This window comes from Myotis lucifugus, unplaced genomic scaffold, assembly GCF_000147115.1.
Source record: "Myotis lucifugus unplaced genomic scaffold, Myoluc2.0 scaffold_58, whole genome shotgun sequence".
NCBI lineage: Eukaryota > Metazoa > Chordata > Mammalia > Chiroptera > Vespertilionidae > Myotis > Myotis lucifugus.
In genome coordinates this window covers 6507396-6527230 of record NW_005871106.1, presented here as the reverse complement: position 1 = coordinate 6527230, position 19835 = coordinate 6507396, and the positions used below count along the sequence as shown (strand labels likewise).

The following is a 19835-nucleotide window of genomic DNA, read 5'->3' as shown; positions in this document are numbered from 1 at the left end:
CAGCAGTTTTCTCCAGTGTCTTGATTATAGCTAAGAATCTGAACTTTGGCCCCGAATGAAGAGATTCAATCTCTGCTTTTAAAGTGGCCCTGTGGCTTAAGTTGTGAAGATATTTTTTGAGGGGCTTTTAAAATACAAGGTCATCAAGAGTACTTATTTATTTTTTAGGTGTTTTTTAGTTGCCTTTCACTATTTTCCATAATACTGCTGGCCAGCTATATGTTTACCAAGTTCCAGGAATACTATTGTAATGCCAACAGCTGGCCTTCTATTTCTCTGTTCCTGTAGATTTGCCCAAAACAGTTGAGTGTCTAAGTATTATGAAGTTTAGCTGGGATTTGAGTTAAAACAGCATAAAGGTTTATCTCACCTGGAATGTCCTCTCTTCTCTGCCTATTTGTAGGCTTCAAGCGCTATCACTTGTGTCCCATTTCTTTCTTAGACCTCATATCTGTGATGTATTTATTTCTAACAGCTACAAGCTTCTCTCCATAATTTAAGTTTTACCATTGTACTGGCTTGTTCACTATTTTTATATGTGTATTGTGTATTTTGACTCCATATAACAAAGTTTTCAACTCCTCATGGGCACGGTCCTTACCTGTTACCTTTGAACTTCCTTTTGCCATTGCACTGAGTACATTTTTCACCATACTACACCCGAGTGGTTATTCTCAAACGCAGGCATGATCCTTCCACCATGCTCTAAAAACCTTCCATGGGCAATGCAGAAGTCTATGACCCAGCCCAGTCTAGTCCTTGCCTCCTTGTCTAATCTCCTCAGGCACTCAGGATTTGTTCTTGCTAAAAGACTTATACTTCCAAGTAGGCTTTTCCTTGGGGGCCCATGCCCCTGAGTATTGCTTTTTTCTTTGCTTAAAATGAAAACCCCATACCCTAACTATTCATGTCACTCTTCTCCCCTTTGGATCTGGTGAGTTCTAGTAATCTTTCAAACTAAATCAAAGTAACTAAATATTTAACATGGACAATATTAATCTCCTGGCAAAAATAATGAGAGACTAAAGTAAGGCAGTGACAATGAGGGTACAGATTTGATAAGTGAGTATTTAGGAGATAGGGTTAACAAACTTCGATATTCTTCAAGTGCAGAGGAAATAATAAGTGACGAGATTGAAAATGTGGAGAGTTTACAATTGATTAGAGCTTATTAGGGGCTACAATAAAGGTAATTAGTGAGTATAATAGTTTCAGAAATAGTTTATGTTAAGCATTTATCATGTGCAAGCATATGTTAGGCACTTTGCATTAGTCGTTTCAGTTATTCCTCACAATAGCCTTCTAAGCCTTTAAGTACTCTTGTTAACCCCATTTATAGTCGACAAAATTGGGGATTAGGAAAGCCTTTTAGAATCATAATCTTGGTACCTCCTATATATGCTTAAAGTATAAAAATTATTAGGCTTGGAACCATAGAACTGTATAGATTTACACTAATTAGAAAATATGTAATATTATGTATATTGATGATAAAAAATAATAATTAACTTGAATGACTTTAGATGGCATGCTCTTAAATTATCATTGCCTTAAGCCTATCAGCTCCCCATTGTCTTAGACCTACTCAATTCTAGATTATCTTTCTGGTCTCCATATACAGGGTGGGGCAGGCGTAGGTTTACAGTTGTGACTATGCAAAATACAGAGTTTACTTTTATGTTATTTATTAATTATTGTATTTTTCATAGAAATAACTGTAAGCCTACTTTTGCCCCCCCCATAATGAGTTTGAGATCCTTATTCAAAGACTTTAAATTTAGAATTCTCCTTCAAAAAATGTAAATAAGATTTTTGCCTTAAAAAGAATAGTGACCCACTGACATTTTTATGGAGAGTTAGTACACATAATGCAACATTTTACAGAGAAAATTTAGCAGGCATGTACAGAGCAGCTAGAGATGGGGATAGCTATGCAGTTGTGGATGCAAACCAGGTATATGTGGGTGTGAGGTACAAAAGTGGGAAAGGGGTGGGAGGGATGGACTGGGCATCACTGAAGAAAAAAGGATGTGATGTGGTGACTTAGGAGAAGGAAAGAGTGCCTCCACAGTTTTGAAATAAGGATTTGTTACATATTCTAAAGTCGAAATGTAGAGCTTGTTTGGAATAAAGATTCATTTTGTTTTAGCTCTATCCTTTGGCAAACCTTCCCCCCCACACACACATGAAAAAGAGGGAAAGGGGGTCCAATTATGCATGTAAACATTTTTTTTATACCACAGAGTAAGCATAAGTCTCATTGCTTTATGTGGTCTTTTGGGACTTATGGTTTTGTGAGTTGTGTTTTTTTAATCTTTTTTTTTTAGTAGGATTAAATTAAAGAAGTTTTTTAGTCTAGTCTGGTAGAGAAGAAAAAGACCAATTTTTCAAAAATCTATTAGTGGAGAAGACTGTATTATACAAATAGTTGCGAGCATTTCTGGGAACTGGCTTTGAGTATCTTAGACAGCATGACCTGAATTTGGAAAAAAAACACACACAAGGGACCACTAGTCTTGAGCCAAAATCATACAAGCAAAGAAAAAGCAAGCAGTCACTGAGAATTGTGAGGTAGCCATAGGTATTGAGCCAGGAGATGATGTAATAACTGAACATATAACCACCTAGGAATATTGGGCCACACCCTAAGGAGCACAGCTTATATGCAAGCAGGGTCCTGAGGCTACCTCCCCAAGACCTGGGGTATCCAACAGGTTCATACCATACCTGGTTTAGGCTCACATGGACCAAGTCTGGCTCTGTTGTGCATGGTTAGCACTGCATGGTGGCTGATGACCACAGCAGGTGGTTGTCAGGTTGTTACCTTCTTAATTTGAATGTTTTAAGTATCTTTCTTTAATACGGTAAATTTAATTCCCTCTTTCATATACAGTAAGATACTATCTTTTTAGTATACAGTTCTGAGTTTTGACAGTGCATTTAGTTGTGTAACACCCCCCATCAACATCCCTCTCCAAATTTTCTCATGTCTGTGTACAGTCAGCCCTACCCCCCATCCCCTACTCCCAGCTCCTCGAATCCACTGAGCTGCTTCTATTCCTATAATTTTGCCTTTTCCAGACTGTCATATAAGTGGAATCCTACAGTATGTATCTTTTACAGCCTGGCTTCCTTCACTTCCCATACTTTGGAAATGTTTTGAAGTCTAGTAACCACAGTGATCATTTTTATTAGTAATAGGGAGCTCTTCTAGTACCTTAGTATATTAATCTGTGCAGGATCATGATATATTTGGAATTATGAAAGCTGGATATAAAATTAGTCACTAACACTATATACTGAACCTTTTTTAAATATATTTTTAAATTTCTACACTGTTTTATCAGTTCTATACCTAACTGATATAACTTAGTCTGAGACTTAGGATTCTTAATTTCTACTGAAAAAGGGGAAATTTTATTACTTTTTTAATGAAAACTGACTTTAGTTTTGAAAATTTATATTGAAAGCAGGATGCTATAATAATAATAATGTTTAGCTGTTAACCATTAAAAATATAATGACTTTTTATGTTGCTTCTATGGCTTCTCCTACCAAAAACATAATAAAACTGAAAAATTGTGCAAAGACATGTTAGAGGATTATTGCTTCGTTTACAGAAATGAAAAGTACAAGGCACATAAGTGCTTCTTGGGGCAAAAGGCAATTGGCAAAAGCTAAGGAACATTTTCATAATGAGTTATTCAGAAATATAAGATCATCAGGAATATCCAGGAAGTGATAGTGAATGCCAGGCAGGCATTAAGAGACAGGAAACATTTAGCATGTTGGTAAACCATTTTAGCATATCAGCAAAGGCATATAAACAGTTTTAGGACTGGAAATTATTACCATAGGGAAAAGCAGCAATTAAGAGAGCAATTTCTATTAAAAAATGTAAAGGTTTTTTTTAAAATTCTTAAGTTGTTCCTCTGTGCCTTTGTAGCAGAATCTAAAAGATAACTCATAGAATGGAAAAAGATTATATCTAAAAAAAATTGGAATTCCTAAAAGGGAAACCATTAAAAAATGTAAAATTATACTAGTAGACATTTTTAAAAATAGGGGAAAAAAAGAATCCACTCATCATCATGTATGAATTAAAGAAAATAATTCGCAACATATATGGTACAGGTTAGTGGTTAAGAACCCAAATGCTGCACCAGATTGCATCTTTAAATTCTGGCTCTGCCAATTTCTAAATGTGTGATGTTGAATAAATCACTCAACCTTTTAGCTCTGTTTTCTCATCTATAAAATGGTTTTAAAAGGATTGTTGTATGCTCAATACATAAAACACTTAGAATATACCTGCAAAATAATGTGTTAGCTATTATTAAAATATTCTAAAGAAAATTTTCCCAAACTTGTGTAAATTATTATCAAAAACCAAAGGAAAAATCGGGCACTAAAAGTCCATAGGATTAAAAGCATTACACAAAACACAACCTTTCTGAAGTAATTTTTTAAAAGAAAAAAGAACTAACTTTTCCCTTTGATTTTTACCTTTCAGAGTGGTGAAACCAGAACAATATCTCACTTTCATTATACTACCTGGCCAGATTTTGGAGTCCCTGAATCACCAGCTTCATTTCTCAATTTCTTATGTAAAGTGAGAGAATCAGGTTCCTTGAGTCCTGAACATGGGCCTGCAGTGATCCACTGCAGTGCAGGCATTGGGCGGTCAGGCACCTTTTCTCTAGTAGATACGTGTCTTGTTCTGGTAAGTGCCTCTTATGATCTAATTTTAGGCATGTTTACTTTTGTATTGTTTCCATTAGCAGAAATAAGCTCTAATGTCAGTATCCTAGAACTGCGTTTTTCAAATTTAAACTTATGCCTTTTTACAAAAAAACAAAACTAAAAATCTCATGTACACTATTGCAGCTGCACTTACAAGATATAAGAACAGTTGCACCTTAATACATCTATTGATGCCTATATATAGTATATTTCATTCAAAAATTGGATTGATGTATCAAAGTGAACTTTGACATGTGTAAAACTCCAGTGTCTGTTCTATTAATGGTGACTATGAAAACTGAATTGTGTTTGTGCCTGTTCCCTGCCAAACATAATTTCAACAACTTTTTTCTTTTTTAGCTGTGGGGGGGGTATGGTGGTTATAATACCATATCAATAGTCCAGGGCTGGTGCAGTGGCTCACCAGTGTCATTGTGGATCTGGGCTCTTTCTGTTTTCCTTCTTCACCATCTCCAGATGGCTGCTGTGCACAGACATGAAGGCAGAAGGGCAGTGGGCAAAAAGCTTTACTCCTGCCACAATCTTCTTTAAAAAAAAAAAAAAAAAAAAAGAGCACTAATAATCTCAGTGAACCTTTCTTTACATTAAGCCAGAACTGGTCATAAATTCTTCCTTAGACCAAACACTGGGCAAGTTGAATCAATTGACTGTGATTGGTTTGGAATCAATTGTGAATCAGCTAAAGGACCAAAAGTCCTCCATCTACTACTTAAACAATTGAGGTGGGGAGAGGACAGGTGTCTGGGGAAGGTGGTTTTGTACAGACATGCAACTTTGATGATAACTTATCCTTGTTTCTTAGGAAAAACATAGGACATGCCAAAACTCTTAGCAATTATCCTGTATTGCTTCTCTTTCCTGGTCTCTTAACAACAAAAGGCTTGAATAATTTACTTTCTACCTTTCTTGCAGATGGAGAAAGGAGATGATATTAACATTAAACAACTGTTACTAAATATGAGAAAATATCGAATGGGACTTATTCAGACACCAGATCAACTCAGATTTTCATATATGACTATAATAGAAGGAGCAAAATTTATAAAGGGAGATTCAAATATACAGGTAAGCTTTTTCAGGGAAAAAATAGTACCTGTGTAATATGATTAGCATCAAATAACTGCACTCCATTTAAGCAACTTATAGTCTCCCTTCCAAAAGGCATATTTACATTAATGTGGCAAATCCAGCTGGCCAACTTACAATTATAAAATTTAAGCTCATTTCCTCAAATATACCTACCTCAGCCTCATGTGAAATCCTGCCTGTTACTCAAAAGCCCTACTGGGAACAGCATTTCATTAAAGAAAATAAAATTTTCATGTAAGGAGGGTTTAAGCATTTAATCATTAAAATAAACTAGGGAAAAAAATAAACCAGAAAATTTAGGTACTTTTCCTCATTAAAAACTTGATCTGAGATTATAGAATACTTAGTTTATATAATAGATATTTTATTGAGAGTTTGAGGCAGTTGATTTTGGAGTGCCTTTTAGTTGAGTGAGTTTGCTGCTCAGAGGCATGGCAAAATGACATTATTGTGTTTTATTTTAATCACCAGCATATATTCTCTCTCTCTCTCTCTCTCTTTCTCTCTCTCTTTCTCTCTCTCTCTCTCTCTCTCTCTCTCTCTCTCTCTCTCTCACACACACACACACACACACACACACACACACACACACACACACCCTTTGATAAGGGCTTTTCTTGTTGACAGATTCTCAATTTGTTGCATATTCCGGGATGTGGCCCAATAAGACTTGATTTTTGGCATTATCTCATTTTTTGACATTGTTGAGTTTTGTCTAGAATAAGGCCAAGTTGCTATAACTAGGTCTTAGAGGACAGAAACTTCAACTATTGACCAACATAAATTCTGGAGACAATTTAATATTTTTTATTGGGTACTTTCTTAAACTATCTGGTGTTTGAAGTTGCTGTGCTTTTTACAGGTAATCATGAGGGTTTATATGATGGTTCATCTAGAGCACCTGGCTTAAGATTCTGACCCTACTATTCATTAGCCGCATAGCCTTGGACAAGTTACTTAAACTCTCTCAACGCATCTCATCTATAAAAAGGTTATAATAAGAACAGTAGTAGTACCTACCTCCTAAGATTTCTGTTAGGATTAAAAACTAGTGTATTTGAAGCATTAGGACAGTAAGTGCTTAGTAAGTATCTTGTTTCCTGACTTGCATCTTCTTCAATATAAAAAATCTATTTGGACTTAGTAACAAAAATTTGAAATAAGGGAAGAAAGAAAAATGATATATAGTCATCTAAAGAGAAAACATCTTACTCTTATGTTTCATAGTGGTAGTTTTCACAACTATTGGCAAAATATTCTGTCTGGATATGGTTTAAGTCCTCTTAGATCCTTGCTCAGGAGAGTTTAGTTTCACCCCGTTGTTTCTCAAATGAATTTCAGAGACCTCTGTCCTTGAGATCTGCTTTCTTTCTGGCCTCGTCTCACAGGATTCAGCTCTATGTGTTCTCATCTTCTCACCAAATTGTACCAAACTGTATTACTCACTGTCTTCCAAATATAACAAATTATAGAATTTTACATTCTCTAAGTCTTTTGTGAACCTATTACTATAAAACAAAAAGATGCATTAATATACAGCTTAATAAAATAGACACGGGAAAGTTGGAGTGTGGTAAAATGCCCTTTTGTTTTTAATTCCTCTGTTGTATGATAATGAGGCAAGTTAGAAACTCGTTTATCAGTGTATTAATGAATTTTCCAGGATTTTAAAAAATGTAAATATACAAGGATTGTTTTTAACAATGCTGTTTTGTATCAAAGTAACTCCAGGGAGTGCGCATTCCATAAGTTCTATAAAAGTATAGGTTGCATGGTTAATTTCTGTTCAAATCATTCAAATCCTGCAACAATAGCTATATAGTTCCTTATTCAGTAGACTTGAGACGCCATCTTTCCATGATAGGATCTTCAAATGGGGCCACCCCGTCTACACCAAGTCATTTTGTGCCAGTGTTGAAGTTATAAATAATCAAAGCCATTGCTCTCCCTTCTGCCTCCTCTATTACTATGGTTATTGGCAGGAGATGGATGGTTGTCTTATTAGCCCTTGAAAGACTTCAGAGACAGTGATCCCCTGTGTTGAGGTTCTACTTACCTTCTCCCTTTTTGGCCTGTATTTTGTCACTGCCTTTATCTTCCAGAGGCCTAGAAATACTCTGCACCTCTTCTTCCTTGTCCTCTCTCTCTAGGGAGGGTGGCAGTAAGGGCAAAGGAGACTAATACTTGTCAGATATGATGCTAGGCCCTTTCACCTGTCATCTTATTAATCACAACAGGCTTCGTGGGTAGGTGATGAAAATGTAATTTTTCTTCATTGTGGCCTAAATCCTGCCCACTCTGAAGTTTATGCATACTAGAGGAGTTTTCCCTAACCTGGTGGTGGGCTAGCTACCTGGAGCTGCTAGAATGCCTGGTAGGGTCAACCATATTAAAGTCCTTTGGCATCATGGGGACCTGCTTGGAGATGTCACCATCGGTTCTTCATTAGGTTAGATAGTGGCGAGGAATAAGGAGATACTAGATCACATTCAAGTGCCATCTTGGTCACCGCTTCTAGGGTTACATATCTGTGGATTAGGAGTCTTACAAAATCTGGCATTGGCTAAAATCTTCTCACCATGAGTAATATTTTAATGAGGTCCTTTTCTATTTATCAGCATTATAGGGTTTTCTTAAATTGACTATAGAATTTCAATTTGTAAGTTCTTTTAATATTAAGAAAAGCCAAAATTTGAGTGTTTGCATTTGTTTTTTTTTCTCTTCCTTATCTAGAAACGGTGGAAAGAACTTTCTAAAGAAGATTTATGTCCTGTTTTTGATCATTCACCAACCAAACTAATGAATGAAAAATACAATGGGAACAGGATAGGGCTAGAAGAAGAAAAACTGACAGGTGACAGATATACAGGGCTGTCCTCTAAAATGCAAGATACTGTGGAGGAGAACAGTGAGAGGTAAGAATAAAAAGATGAGACTATTTTTTAGAAAGGTCAGTAGATGTGAACTAATGTAGGCCCTTTGTTTATTGAACTAATATAACCACTTATTTATTACCTGAGGTATTTAAATAGTATATGATTACATCACTGATCTCAAGGAACTTTCCATTCTAATAAGAAGCCAATACTTATAGACAGACAACTGTTGGAAATGTTGAACAAAATACTAATTGAGCATAAAAGTTAATATATATAATTGGATGCTAAAATATATAGCATGGTAGAGAAAATAAATTGTATGAATACCTGCCATTTGTACAATTATGTAGTGTTCGTACTATAGTTATAGTGTAATTGGTAATCTGGCTTTTATAAAATTATAAAATATTTAATTGAATGTTAAAGCTTAATTCTATTATTGGAAAAAGAATTAAGTTTTTAAAAAATCTAATATTGTAATAAATTACTTTTTTTAATCTAATATAGTTGTAAAAAAATCCACATCATAACTTTTAGATATAATCTACATACCATTAGGTTTATTCATTTAAAGTGTACATTTCTATAGATTTAGTATATTTACAGTTGTATAGTCATCACCATAATCTAAATTTTGGAACATTTTCATGGTCCCAATCTCTATAGCTATTTTTTTTTTAATTCAAGATCTAATTGAGGATCATGCATTGTATTTGGTTAACATGATTCTTTTTTTTTAAATATCTTTTTATTGATTTCAGAGAGAGGAAGGGAGAGGGAGAAAGATAGAAACATCAATGATGAGAGAGAATCATTGATTGGCTGCCTCCTGCACACCCCCTACTGGAGATCAAGACTGCAAACTGGCATGTGTCCTGACAGGGAATGGAATGGTGACCTCTCAGTGGATTTTCATCCACTGAGCCACACTGGCCTAGCCAGTTAATGTGATTCTTTAGTCTCCTTTATCTGTTCGCCACTTTTTTTTTTTTTCTTGCTTGACTTTGGCGTTTTTGCAGCTTCTAGACCAGTTCCTTTTTTAAAATATATTTTTATTGATTTCAGATAGGGAGAGAGAGAGAGAAACATCAATGATCAGAGAGAACCACCGATTGGCTGCCTCCTGCACGCCCCCGACGGGGGAACAAGCCCACAACCCGGGCATGTGCCCTTGACCAGAATCGAACCCGAGACCCCTCAGTCCACAGGCCGTCGCTCTGTCCACTAAGCCAAACCAGCTAGGGCGAGACCAGTTCCTTTTAGAATGCTCCTCAATGCCAGGGCCGGTTTGGCTCAGTGGATGGAGCGTCGGTCTGCGGACTGAGGGGTCCCGGCTTCGATTCCGGTCGGGGGCATGTACCTGGGTTGCGGGCACATCCACAGTGGGGGATGTGCGGGAGGCAGCTGATCGATGTTTCTCTCTCATCGATGTTTCTGGCTCTCTGTCTCTCTCCCTTCCTCTCTGTGGGAAGTCAATAAAATATATTTTTTAAAAAGGGGGGGGGAAAAAAGAATGCTCCTCAATCTGGATTCTTCTGATTGTTTTTCATTATTAGATTCAGGTTAGACATTTAGGTTAGGAAAAGGTTGGCTCTTAATGTCATAGTAGACACTGAAAAGGCATTCAAGATTTTTCATCAAGCTACATGATCAAAGCCATGCTTTAGGAAAATTACTGTGGCGATGTTTAATTTGGAGGCAGGAAGACTGGTTAGTTTTTTGCAGTAATATAGGCAATTGTAACTTACATGTTACCTTTTGCTGTTCTTTATGTAGTCCTAGGGTCATTATCTTGGAAATCAAAGAGCTTCCGTTGGAACATAAACTCTGTATTAAGCAAATGAAAGCTAGAGATCTGTATGGACAGAGTAATAGGCACTCCCACGACAGACTATTCTTGGACATATTAAGTTGATGGCTTTTATCAAGGGCTTTGTCAAAAATCAAGTATAAACACAAAAGGGGATCAGATGATAGGGGACCCACTTATCTTTCCACTTCTGGCTGGTTAGCAAAGAAAGAAAAAAGAGATCAAAGGACTTGTATACATGCAAATAAGCCTAACCAATGGACATAGACACGGGGGGGGGGGGCATGAGTGGGGGGTAAGGGGCAAGGGAGGGATAAGGACACATATGTAATACCTTAATCAATAAAGAAAAAAAATAAGAAAGAAAGAAAACTGACAGTCACCAGTTCAAGAAAGAAAGCTCAATGCTTATTATCAGGTCCTACTAAAAGTATTCGTTAATATTTTATATATTATCAGAACACATCTTTGGACCGTTTAGAGTACTGAGGCTTTTTATCCCTTTTAGTTGTTTATGTTTTTGAGAATTTTCATAAGAGTTTATTTGAGCCAAATCTTTTCCTTTTTAAAAAAAATTACAATGTTTGAGTTGAAAAATGTGTGTGTGGGGGAGGTGTGGATATTTGAGTTTAGGTCCTCTGTATGAGAGTAATTAAGTCCTGCCAAGCACTTCTTATAATTTGTTCATATTTATTCATAGTGTTCTACGGAAACGAATTCGAGAAGACAGAAAAGCTAACACAGCTCAGAAGGTGCAGCAGATGAAACAGAGGCTAAATGAGACTGAACGAAAAAGAAAAAGGTGGTTATATTGGCAACCTATTTTCACTAAGATGGGGTTTGTGTCAGTCATTTTGGTTGGCGCTTTTGTTGGCTGGACACTGTTTTTTCAGCAGAGTGTCCTATAAATAATACAGTTGTGCCCAGCAAGCTTCTGCACTAATAGCTGACAGTGTTGCATTAATCACAAGGATTTTTCTGTTAGCAAACTTCTCATATCCCCAAAAATGGAGCAGTAGAATAGACACCAACCAGATAAATAATATATTCAGTCCTCAGCCCAACATCTCAGGGCACTATCCCCAAATTGTAAACGGTGATCTAAAATAAAGACTCTAATGCCTGTTAAAAACTGGTACATTTTGCAACTGTATTCATACATGTTAAACGTAATATTTCACCTGACCAAATTGAGGAATATCCTTTACCACAAGGATTTGTTTTTGATGCTACCTGGATTTTAACCTGCACTTGATACAAGCAATAAATATCGTGGTTTTATCTACATTATATTACTGAAAAGAAAATTACCTTTAAATAATGTGTGTAATGTATAATGTACTATTGACATGAGCATCAATAATTTATATTCTTAACCATTTCAAGGTAAATATATTTTATAAGTATTTAATCTTACTTTTGTAGTTAAATGTACTTTTTTAGAAAGCTAAATTTGAAAAATTTGTTATAATAAAAAATTGTATGTTGGTTCAGTTGTACTGGATATTTTCATAAGGAGAAATTTGAGCAGTTAGAACTCTTAGTAAGCATTTTTTTTTTTACCATATCTATGCATTTCTTTTATGTTTTATGGTTTTTCCAATTTTAAAAAGAAAATCAAAGAAACAAAATTTTTCCCTAAAAATATCTTTGAAAGGAAATCTCCTTACTGAATAGTCAGGTAATACAGTTGATCAAGACTTTGTAAAGAAATTGGTTTCTGTAAAGCCCATTACTTATACTTTTTATTTTTTATGAAGATTTCAATGTAACTACCCTAATTTATAATTGGGGTAAATCATGATTTAGAAAATAAAAATAAGGAGCAGCATTTTACTGCCATGATTTCAGTATACTAGACTGAATTTTGAAATAAATATTTTTAAGTTCTTTCTACTTAAATAAATAGTATGATGATTTACAAACTTTACATTGTCCCTTTAACTTCTTAATGGGTATTTTTTAAGTATATTGTTTAATGAATTTAACTGCTGCTGGAATGGCAGTTTTCTTCAGACCCTACATTCCATTAAGTGTTCAACTTATTTAACTTAAACTTTAAATAGTTGTTATACATTTAATTGCTGAAATAATGAAGTACCATTATTTTACTGGTTTTCAAACTGTGCTCATTAGATTTCTAAGGGGTCAACAAGAAGTGGTAGGAAAGACTCCAAGGTATCAACCTTTACTTTCAACCAGACCATCTCTCTCCTTTATCTCTTCTATATACTACGTAAGATTTTTGCATGAAGTTTAATTATTTTAAGGGATTAGTTATAATTTAAAAAAACAGTTTGAAAACCATTGGTTTAGACAGATGTTTTGAGTTGATTTGGTAGCCTTCTTGAATGTGTTAATTGTGCTGCAAGTATGAAAGAGGATGTAGGTGGTACTACATATTAAATAAACTTCTGCCTGTGTCCTAATTCAGTATTACTGTGTCCTGTAACCTTTAAATGGAAAGGAGGTAAGAGGGACATTTTCTTATGTCTGTCTGCATTAAATCTGTGTTCAAGCACCAAGACCTTTATGTTTTAGTTCATTATTGTTTAAAATCTTTCCAACTTGTCTTGCTTTGTTAAAATACAATATATTATTCTGCAACTCACATATGGCTAGACCATATTAAATTTCCAGTTGAAGATAGCCTTGCTTTAAACAAAAAGGTAAAGACTTATTATGGAAAGCAAATGCTGATCATAATGCACACTGCCCCACTGCAGGAGAATGAGCTTCATTGGATTCAGTATCGCAGCTTTGCTTTTTGTCTGCTTTCTGTCCTTCTGGGTGGTGTTTGTTGTAACATTTTTAAAATTATAGTCAGTGTAGTAAACATTTGTTGATGAACTTCTGCAATGTTAGTTATCTTACCTCCTCCAAGCAGGTCCTTGAGGATAGTGTGTTAAGTTTTTACCAACAATAATAATAGGTGCCATGTACTAATTGATAATATATGGCAACATGCTGTGGTGCCTATAGTCATCATCCTGACCCTTTATTTTTATTTTTATTTTTTTAAATATATTTTATTGATTTTTTACAGAGAGGAAGGGAAAGAGATAGAGAGTTAGAAACATTGATGAGAGAGAAACATTGACTAGCTGCCTCCTGCACACCCCCTACTGGGGATATGCCCGCAACCAAGGTACATGCCCTTGACCAGAATCGAACCTGGGACCTTTCAGTCTGCAGGCCAATGCTCTATCCACTGAGCCTAACCGGTTAGGGCCTGACCCTTTATTAAATGAGGGGTGCTAATCAGAGAGAAGGACACAAACATGGCTCCTGTCTTCTCAGGTAACAGCCAGAGGAAAAAGTTACTAACCCATGACGGGTTCTACATACTTACACAATTTGTGTATGCTTAGGTCTTCATAATATTTTCTAATTATAACAGATTTTCAAAGTCAGTTGTATAGTTTGATTTTAATGAAGTAGTAATATTTTTAATAGGTTAAGGAAGAAAAAAGGATATTTTTAAAGTCAGAGGCTTTATTATTTACATTAAGTAAAGAACATTTACAATAACATCCAGTTCATTTTTGTTTATATTTACTCCTGCTAATAAACTGACAGTAGCCTTTGATTTAATGCCATCTTCTCTGGCTACACCAACTGTGTATATCCAGGTTTCACCAAGTATTTTATGCTATCTTATATTGATTTTTATCTATGCTTGCACATATATGTAAAAATATAATTCTCCATATATAATTTAACCATATGTAAAATTAAAATAATACCCTTTTCCTGAATTCTTAAGCTTAAAAATGTAATAGAGAACTTTAGAACAATATGAAGACCATTTCTCATGTTTAAAGAATATTTTCTATATTTTCTCTGTGATTTTCTATCTTTTTGGTCCATTTCACTGTGAGTTAATATTTCTATCAAGGAATGAACATAAAAAGAGAAAGGAAGTGAAAATCTTGTTGATTAAAAAAAAACAGCTCTGCTTAACAGATATGTCAGAGGAAGGAGTTGTAACGCTTAAATTAATTTTATAAATATTTGTTTTATATAAATTAGAATTGGTGTGAATCAAAAGATACATACTGGTTTATAAAGTAGTTTATGACATCGAGCAGTCCTTCAGTTTTAATATCAATTCCTTCTTTGTTTTCAGCATCAATTCAAAGTGATGGTTGCTACCATTTATTGATGGTTTACTGTGTGCCAAGCACTGTGCTAAGCACTTTTCATATGTTATATTATCCTATTTAATCCTCACAACAAGCTTTTGAGGTAGGTGGTGTTATTATTAAGTCATAATCAACCTGAGACTTGACATTTCTACATTCTTTTACACTATTTTGAAAAGTCTCATGTGTATAGTTTATTTTAGAATTAGATATCTCTCCAAGAAAGACATAACCTTGTACAAGTCATATTTCCCTCTTTGAAAAATATCTCTGACTAGATTCTATAGAAATGCAGGCCAGAACCTGATTACATTAGAAATATTTATATTGACCATTATATACTCTTATTTTAATGAGTACCTACATTTCCAAAATGCCTGCCTGGCTATTATATTATATTTTAAATATAGTTGTCCTAGATTTTTACCTTCAGATATAAATCTTATAGAGATTTTTTTATGTAGTCTATTATAAGCCTAATGCTTATTATGTATATCTGTGTTCAGGCAAGAGTCTAGGAGTTATGCCTGCCAACATTAACTTATTTTTCTCCCAATGGGTCCACATGGGTTTGTCAGGGGGTAGGGAGTGTGGATCTCTTAGTCTGCTGCACACTAGCGGGGGGTGGAGGGTGGCCGACGTTGGACGTTGGAACTTGGTGCATTGATCCTAGTCTGGAACTAAGTGCGTAGCAGAAATGTCTGCACTGTGCTCCTGTGTTCTCATTTCTACATTAGCAGTTAATTATGTCTCTTATTTTAAGAAACCCTTTTTTGGCTTTGACTTACTTAGATAATAGGAGCACAAAACCTTATGAAATGAAATTTTGAAAAATAGAGACATATTATTTTTCCCACATAATAAAATGAAGTTCTCCCCACAGGTCTTGGTCATTCTTTGAATAATTTATTCTGGAATTGACCTGTGTGTTTTTTTTTAATCTTTTCCCTTAGTTAATTGGTTTGAATCTGATTCCATTTTTCCTTATTCCTGCCTTCAAAACACTGTTTATGGGACAGCAATACCAGCAGCCCTTACAGCAATGGACGTGTTAGAAATTCTAGCCATCTATTGTTCCACTGATATGAGTGATAACATGCCTTGGTGGGAAGAAACTCAGTCTGTGGAAGCTCCACAATGCCTGTTCTACTCAAGAATCCTCACTCCAGAAATTATGTACTTATTGGCTATATCCGTGTACCTGGCCATAATGGAGCCATTTCATTGTTCATCCAGATTTGGGAATTTAAGCTTTTTTATTTTTATTTTTTTAATATATTTTATTGAATTTTTACAGAGAAGAAGAGAGAGGGATAGAGAGTTAGAAACATTGATGAGAGAGATCGATCAGCTGCCTCCTGCACAGCCCCCCAGTAGGGATGTGCCCGCAAGCCAGGTACATGCCCTTGACCAGAATCGAACCTGGGACCCTTCAGTCTGCAGGCCGGCGCTCTATCCACTGAGCCAAACCGGTTCGGCGGGAATTTAAGCTTTTAAGATTTGGAGATTTTATGCTACCCACTTTGTTAGGTAGTGTGCTAAAGAAAAAACTTCTAGGGAAATGGTATGGGTTTGCTGTCTGATTTTTCCCTCAACAGTAGGGACATTCATCACATTCAGATTGCTCTAAGCACTGAGCAATTCTGCACAAGTGTTTTCTCTCGATGCTCTTCAGAGAAAGGTTTACCTCATTTGGCCACTGGATTCTAGAAACTTTGGGGAGAATTTTTCCTCACAGTCAGTGCTGATCCTTTTCTCAAGTCGTATGCATTCACTCCATCACAGAGCGCGGCCAAGTGTAAGGGGCGGTTCAGACAAGAAGCCACTGCTTGGTTTGGGAGGCTTTGTCCTGATCAGTAACAGTCTGAACAGCTGACAATGAAAACATGTTAAAGTGCTCTGACACCTCTGTGCAATCCACTAGGAGAGGGAAAAGTTCAATCTTTTGAACTCTATTTTGGTTTTATAATTTTGAGTGGAATATGAGAATTATGGGATTTAGTGAGGATATTACAGAGTCGATTTTAATATTGTCTGGTTTTCCATTGCATAGTATGTTTGGGGAGCTATAAGGAGAATTGCTTAGGAATTTTTTTCTTTAAAGAGACCATTTGGTGCTCTAATTTGGCAGAGATGTTTTAGACACGTAATGGTGTTGATATTTCAAATGTCTGCTATAAAAAAGTTGTTTTGAGTTTGGGAATTCAAGAGAGAGAAACTGGATAAGTTCATTTTATTTTTAAGGCAATGCTTTGCTTATCTTAGAGGAGTTTTTTTTAATATTCCAGTGGCAAAACCTATTTTGGGTGCAGTTTTGATTTTCTATTACTTCAGGTGTGGAACCAGCTTGGGAACCCTTTGCTCTGTGTGTGAGCCCAGCCCTCATTCCATTCCAGCTTCAGCACGGGGGTCAGTGTCTGAGGGCTACTGCTCCAAAGGAAGCACCAAGCAGGACTAATTCCACTTGATTTATTTGAACCGATTTCACTTTTATCTTGTTAAATAAAACAGCAAAATGATTCAGGTGAATTTTTCCCACCCTAAGATGAAGCCCATTTGTCTTTTCAGTCTTGCAAATAAATAGTCTTTTAAAATAGTTAACATTCCCAATGATTTCATCTTATTTTCTTGTCCCCCATAATAATACTTAAAAAGAAAAAAAAAGTGAATTTTTAAAAACACTGTTTCTTTTAGTTGTTGTAAATGGTAATTTTCTTTGGTAATTGTGTCTGTAATACCCTGTTGGGGAAGACAGCATTGTATGTTGAATACCTACAGTTCTGCCGATCAGTTTAAATATATAACCTAAATTTAACCCCCATAGTACCTTTCTAGATACATCACATTACCCCTATTTTGAGGTAATAAAACTGAGTCGAAAGATAAGTACCTTGTTCAAGATTGCTCAGCTAGTACATACCAGAGCTGGGATTCAAACTCTACTCTTTAGAATTCCATTAACTACAGATCTCATACTTTTTCCATTATGTCACACTGACTGTTTTTATGCAATATTTAAACCAGATATTTAGATTGAAAAACATTAGGCAACTACTTTTACTTGTTAAAATTTAAAGTAACCCTCTATTTCTTAAGTGAAACAAAAATTTATGAAACAGTTTAAACTACCAATAGGCCAGAGAAATACTGTAACATCAAAATGTTCAGTTTAAACCATTATTTCATGCACTTTGGTTGGGTTAAGTTCCTTTGTTTCACTGAACAATTTTGTGAATGCTGGGGAATAAGGATGTGTTTTGTAGCAGCACATTAAGCAGCCATAGTAGTTGTTGTGACCCACAGGTGTCTAAGGAGACTGTTTTCTTGATGACATTTCTCTGTCGGTGCTAGAAAATCTGAGAAAACAGGTATTGAGAACACCAGAGTAATTGGTACTATTATTCTTTCCTTCGGCAGAAGGAGCCAGTAGTCAGGAGAAACTCCACTCGTGGTATTTTGGGGTTTTTGACTAAATGTTTTGGAAAAATATATGTGGGTATGGTTTATATATCCTGTTTATATATGTGGGGATACAATAATGACAAGTACTTAGATTTGGGTTATTTTTTTGTTCTAGTGAGGGAAGTTGGGGGAAGAATGAAAATACCATTTATCTAAAAAGTTTGGCTATTTGCAAACATTGTGAAATAACATAAAAAACTCAACTGCCCTAAAAATAGCTATTTCATCTGTCTATTGTTTGTTTAAACTCTCATTTATCTTTTTGGCATTAAAATACAATAAATCAATTACTTTATGTCTGTGTTTTCTTTTATATTGATAGTAACTAAATTGTGTCACCAGTTCTGTATTGCTATATTCATTAGTATTATCTTCAGGACAAAAAGCATGCTGCTAATAGTCCGTGATTTTAATATTCAAACATTACATTCATAATATTTTTAGCAGTATGATACAGTGGAGGTCCAAATTGGATTAGACTTTTGAATTGAATGGAAAAGTATTGGTAAGTCTAGCACATACATATAGTCTTGCTAAACTGTTGTGGATCTATTTTTTTAAAACCTGTCTGTCAGTATCTCACATGGAGGTTATTTCTTGAGTAATATAGTATGACCAACAAAATTCATAGTAATTCCTGGAAAAACAATATGAGTTATGGTGCTTTAACATGAGCCTACCTCACACCACCAATTCTGTTTGAAAACCTAGCACTTAAGCAATTTTACCAACATACAGTGAAGCACTTAAGTGTGGTTGAATGTGATATGTTGGAATGTTTCTTGTTGCCTTTTTAGTTCATTGTTAGTCCTTTTATGTTTGTGTGTATCTATGTACATCTGTGTGTTTGGTAAATATGAATTGAATAGATGACTTCTTATTTTATGTTTTAGGCCAAGATTGACAGACACCTAAATATTCATGACTTGAGAATATTCTGCAGCTATAAATTTTGAACCATTGATGTGCAAAGCAAGACCTGAAGCCCACTCCGGAAACTAATGTGAGGCTTGATAAACCCTAGATTGCCTCACATTTGTCTGTTTACAAAGTAAACTTTACATCCAGGGAAAGAAGAGCACCACCAGCAGAAGACTTTGCAGAACTCTCTAATTTGATGATTTGTTAAGTTTTTTAATCTAATGTATGAAATGTCGAAAGATGTAAAAGAAATAAATTAGGAGAGACTACTTTGTATTGTACTGCCACTTCTACTGTATTTTTATACTTTTTGGCAGCATTAAATATTTTTATTAAATAGACCATGTTGGTTTGTGTGCATTATCTTAGCACAGCTCTACTTCAAATAATGTTTTCTTAAGGATTTACTCTCAAATTTTTTATAACTAAACAGTTGACATGTAACACTGGCACTTGCTTCTTGAGATTTTTTTTTTTTTAGTTACCCCTCAGTAGTCTATCCATATAGATTAGGTAAAAACAGTAAAAGGAAAGTAATATTCTTTTACTGCTTGGAAAAATAGTAATATGGATAATGGTATTAATTCCAAATAAGTGTAGCAACTCAGTGCAGTTTTTAAAAATCACAGTGTTATTTATCTAACACAGTATTGTGTTAGATGTTGTTTTCCCCAAACATTTCCTGTTATAAAGACACCAGCAATTCTTTCCTGAGTGAGGTTTTTGACTCCTTTATCATTTAAATTCCCAACTAAGTGATGGGTT

At 35.2% G+C, this 19835-nt stretch overlaps 1 protein-coding gene across 4 annotated transcripts in view; it reads left to right on the top strand.

Moving 5' to 3' along the window:
* The window catches only part of PTPN2 (protein tyrosine phosphatase, non-receptor type 2), a 66265-nt gene extending 46853 nt beyond the window's left edge, over positions 1–19412 (top strand). For 2 of the 4 annotated variants that reach the window (XM_006089312.2, XM_023754270.1), the window contains 5 exons: positions 4514–4723; positions 5677–5829; positions 8587–8768; positions 11243–11344; positions 19043–19412. In XM_006089312.2, the coding sequence (XP_006089374.1) occupies positions 4514–4723; positions 5677–5829; positions 8587–8768; positions 11243–11344; positions 19043–19064 (669 nt within the window). In that variant the 3' untranslated portion in view covers positions 19065–19412. Of the gene's footprint in view, positions 1–4513; positions 4724–5676; positions 5830–8586; positions 8769–11242; positions 12972–14671; positions 14791–19042 lie in introns of those variants that run through there. The other 2 variants (XR_002829416.1, XM_006089311.3) reach the window with 2 other exon arrangements.
* Positions 19413–19835: the final 423 nt, after the last annotated feature.